This window comes from Salvelinus sp. IW2-2015, linkage group LG30, assembly GCF_002910315.2.
Source record: "Salvelinus sp. IW2-2015 linkage group LG30, ASM291031v2, whole genome shotgun sequence".
In the NCBI taxonomy this organism is placed as follows: Eukaryota; Metazoa; Chordata; class Actinopteri; order Salmoniformes; family Salmonidae; genus Salvelinus; species Salvelinus sp. IW2-2015.
In genome coordinates this window covers 1,118,136-1,122,537 of record NC_036869.1, presented here as the reverse complement: position 1 = coordinate 1,122,537, position 4,402 = coordinate 1,118,136, and the positions used below count along the sequence as shown (strand labels likewise).

At 41.8% G+C, this 4,402-nt stretch overlaps 1 protein-coding gene across 1 annotated transcript in view; it reads left to right on the top strand.

Annotated features, from left to right (window-relative positions):
• The first annotated feature begins 342 nt into the window (after positions 1-342).
• The window catches only part of LOC111955143 (transmembrane glycoprotein NMB), a 19,489-nt gene continuing 15,429 nt past the window's right edge, over positions 343-4,402 (top strand). The window contains exons 1-4 of the mRNA XM_070436189.1: positions 343-358; positions 627-764; positions 859-1,023; positions 4,091-4,204. Coding sequence (XP_070292290.1) covers positions 343-358; positions 627-764; positions 859-1,023; positions 4,091-4,204 — 433 coding nt within the window. The remainder of the gene's footprint in view (positions 359-626; positions 765-858; positions 1,024-4,090; positions 4,205-4,402) is intronic.

Here is a 4,402-nt window from a genome sequence, read left to right as displayed (position 1 = left end):
TGATATAGGGATACTTGTTACATTGTTAATTGATAATTGCTATGCGGTTTGTTTTATATTTGTCATTTTCAGCCTATAAAGGTTTATTAATGCACTCAGTCAAGTCTTTCAAATAACTATAGGTCGAAATAATTGACATTTATATGCCTTTTTCTCAGTTTACCCTGTGGTTTTCTAATTACTCTTTACAAGGAAAAAGCAACGCTGCTTTAATTGTTTTCTTCTGACCTTGCTCATCTCATAAGAATTTCAGAGAAGCGCGAGCTGTTATTGTGTTGCCAACGTCCGTGCGCTTGTCCTGTCAGTCACAGTCCCATGAGCCCAATTACACCATTTACGCGCATGCACTTGGAGATCTGTCTTGTGCATTTTCCAAAGGTTACTTTTATTCAGTATACAACACGACTTTAAACTAAATCTATTCCACTCGTCAGTCCATATCCAGAAAATTACAGTTATTATGGTTAAGGAAATAGGCCCGTTTGAACGAATTAACACGATAAACTTACATTAGGGCTCTCACATTAGATAGATTTTCCAAGGTTTTTAAAAGCGCAATTTTAACCATAAATCTATAGGCCTAAGTCTCAAAACAAAATTGTACTCTCTCTTCCTCTTTCTTTCAGCTTACCGGGACATGTTCCCTCACAAGCATTCATTGTCGATGAAGTTCCCGCCGATCCCCGGTTGGAACCCAGACAGCAACCCGTGGGATGACTATATCTACCCGCCCTTTGGTCCCAAGGAACTAACGCGGAGAAAAGGTGAGCACCTTGTCAAATTATGCAAATAAAGTTTATAACGTTCTCACTTTAAAACATTACAACATTTATCAACTAATTTCACCTCCGGATCCAGGTAAGCCCGTCAAAGTGCGCCTGACCAGCGACAGTCCAGCAATCAAAGGTTCTATGGTGTCATTCACTGCCAAGCTAGAGTACCCGCCATGTCAGAAGGAGGACACCAACGGGGAGCTGGTGTGGGATGAGCACTGTCCAGATGGTATGGAGCTGGAGGCCTCAGGTGCTTCCCACAAACCACTCTACACACGCACTGTCACAACACACCCACACACGCACCTAGCACAAACAAACCTACACACTCCCACCCAGAGACACCCACGCACCACACACCTAGCCTGAACAAACCCAGACACACAGACACACATGCACAGTGGTGGACTTACCATGAGGAGGAATAGGCAATTACCTCAGGCCTCTCATCATCAAGCGGCCTCATGAGCCCCCCCCCCCCATGCTCCGCTCGAGTTTTTCTCGTAATATTAGAATGAAGTGTCATTAATCACCCACGGACTGGTTCATAATAAAGGACTATTCCACCCAGACAGAGTTCCCGTGCATTGTTTCACGCGATATGATTGCAAACGTGACTGTCACTGAGATTAAGTTGCAGCAATGAGAAGAAACAGAAAGATGTAATTTTTAACAGAAAAATTACCAAAGTTCTTTAGTAAAACGACAGGTACTGCTAATAATACTGCCATTGTCCTCCAGGCAGAGGACATGTCCCACTGGGCACACACTGGTTGAATCAACGTTGTTTCCAGATCATTTCAATGAAATTACATTGAACCAAGGTAGAATAGACGTTGAATTTACGTCTGTGCCCAATGGGGTATGTGTAGCCCATGTATCTGATACTGTATGGTGTCATACTGGTATATCATACTATTTTCAGCCAGACAGAATCAGATACATGGGCTACACATAGTAAGACAGAGGGGCGTTGTTTCGCTCACTAGGATGCGTTCTCCTGTGAGATAGTTTCAGCCACTTGCGAATTGATGGAAAGTTGGCGGATACACAGTGCACTGTTCGGAAGTGATTTGTTTGAAAATCAGATGAAAGCTGGTTGTGTTCATGGCACATTAAAAGGTGATACATTTTTACAGTTAAATTAAATGTCTTTATGACAAAACCCATTTTCAAAATGTGTGCGCGTGCCTCAGTGTGGCCTCTTCCTGGGGCCTCCACATTGTATTGTATTTATTAAGGATCTCCATTAGCTGCTGCCAAGGCAGCAGATACTCTTCCTGGGTTCCAGCAACATTAAGGCTGTTATATACAATAAAAATATTACATTACATTTTATAAAACTTTTCACAACACATCAAGTGTGTTCTCTCAGGCCACTACTCTACTACCACATATCTACAATACAAAATCCATGTCTACCTATGTGTAAAGTGCGTGAGTTATCATGTGTACAGTTGAAGTCGGAAGTTGACATACACCTTAGCCAAATATGTTTAAACTCCATTTTTCACAATTCCTGACATTTAATCCTAGTAAAAATTCCCTGTTTTAGGTCAGTTAGGATCACCACTTTATTTTAAGAATGTGAAATGTCAGAATAATAGTTGAGAGAATTATTTATTTCAGCTTTTATTTATTTCATCACATTCCCAGTGGATCAGAAGTTGCCATACACTCAATTAGTATTTGGTAGCATTGCCTTTAAATTGTTTAACTTGGGTCAAATGTTTCGGGTAGCCTTCTATAAGCTTCCCACAATAAGTTGGTGAATTTTGGCCCATTCTCCTGACAGACCTCGTGTAACTGAGTCAGGTTTGGTAAGCCTCCTTGCTCGCACACGCTTTTTCAGTTCTGCCCACAAATCTTCTATAGGATTGAGGTCAGGGCTTTGTGATGTGCCACTCCGAATACCTTGACTTTGTCCTTAAGCCAATTTGCCACAACCTTGGAAGTAGGCTTGGGGTCACTGTCCATTTGGAAGACCCATTTGCGACCAAGCTTTAACTTCCTGACTGATGTCTTCAGATGTTGCTTCAATATATCCACATAATTTTCCTGCCTCATGATGCCATCTATTTTGTGAAGTGCACCAGTCCCTCCTGCAGCAAAACACCCCCACAATGATGCTGCCACCCCCGTGCTTCACGGTTGGGATGGTGTTCTTCAGCTAGCAAGCCTCCCCCTTTTTCATCCAAACATAACGATGGTCATTATGGGCAAACAGTTCTATTTTTGTTTCATCAGACCAGAGGACATTTCTCCAAAAAGTACCATCTTTGTCCCCATGTGCAGTTGCAAACCGTAGTCTGGCTTTTTTATGGCTGTTTTAGAGCAGTGGCTTCTTCCTTGCTGAGCAGCCTTTCAGGTTATGTCGATATAGGACTCGTTTTACTGTGGATATCAATACTTTTGTACCTGTTTCCTCCAGCATCTTCACAAGGTCCTTTGCAGTTGTTCTGGGATTGATTTGCACTTTTCGCACCAAAGTACGTTTATCTCTAGGAGACAGAATGCGTCTCCTTCCTCAGCGGTATAACGGCTGTGTGGTCCCATGGTGTTTATACTTGCATACTATTGTTTGTACAGATGAACGTGGTACCTTCAGGCGTTTGGAAATTGCACCCAAGGATTAACCAGACTTGTGGAGGTCTACACTTTTTTTTCGGAGGTCTTGGCTGATTTCTTTTGATTTTCCCATGATGTCAAGCAAAGAGGCATCATGGGAAAATCATCCACAGGTACACCTCCAATTGACTCAAATTATGTCAATTAGCCTATCAGAAGCTTCTAAGGCCATGACATAATTTTCTGGAATTTTCCAAGCTGTTTAAAGGCACAGTCAACTTAGTGTATGTAAACTTCTGACCCACTGGAATTGTGATACAGTGAATTATAAGTGAAATAATCTGTCTGTAAACAATTGTTGGAAAAATGACTTGTGTCATGCACAAAGTAGATGTCCTACAGTGAGGGAAAAAAGTATTTGATCCCCTGCTGATTTTGTACGTTTGCCCACTGACAAAGAAATTATCAGTCTATAATTTTAATGGTAGGTTTATTTMAACAGTYAGAGACAGAATAACAACAAAAATATCCAGAAAAATGCATGTCAAAAATGTTATAAATTGATTTGTATTTTAATGAGGGAAATAAGTATTTGACACCTTCTCAATCAAAAAGATTTCTGGCTCCCAGGTGTCTTTCATACAGGTAACGAACGGAGATTAGGAGCACACTCTTAAAGGGAGTGCTCCTAATCTCAGTTTCTTACCTGTATAAAAGATACCTGTCCACAGAAGCAATCAATCAATCAGATTCCAAACTCTCCACCATGGCCAAGACCAAAGAGCTCTCCAAGGATGTCAGGGACAAGATTYTAGACCTACACAAGGCTGGAATGGGCTACAAGACCATCGCCAAGCAGCTTGGTGAGAAGGTGACAACAGTTTCTGTGATTATTCGCAAATGGAAGAAACACAAAAGAACTGTCAATCTCCCTCGGACTGGGGCTCCATGCAAGATCTCACCTCGTGGAGTTGCAATGATCATGAGAACGGTGAGGAATCATCCCAGAACTACACAGGAGGATCTTGTCAATGATCTCAAGGCAGCTGGGACCATAGTCA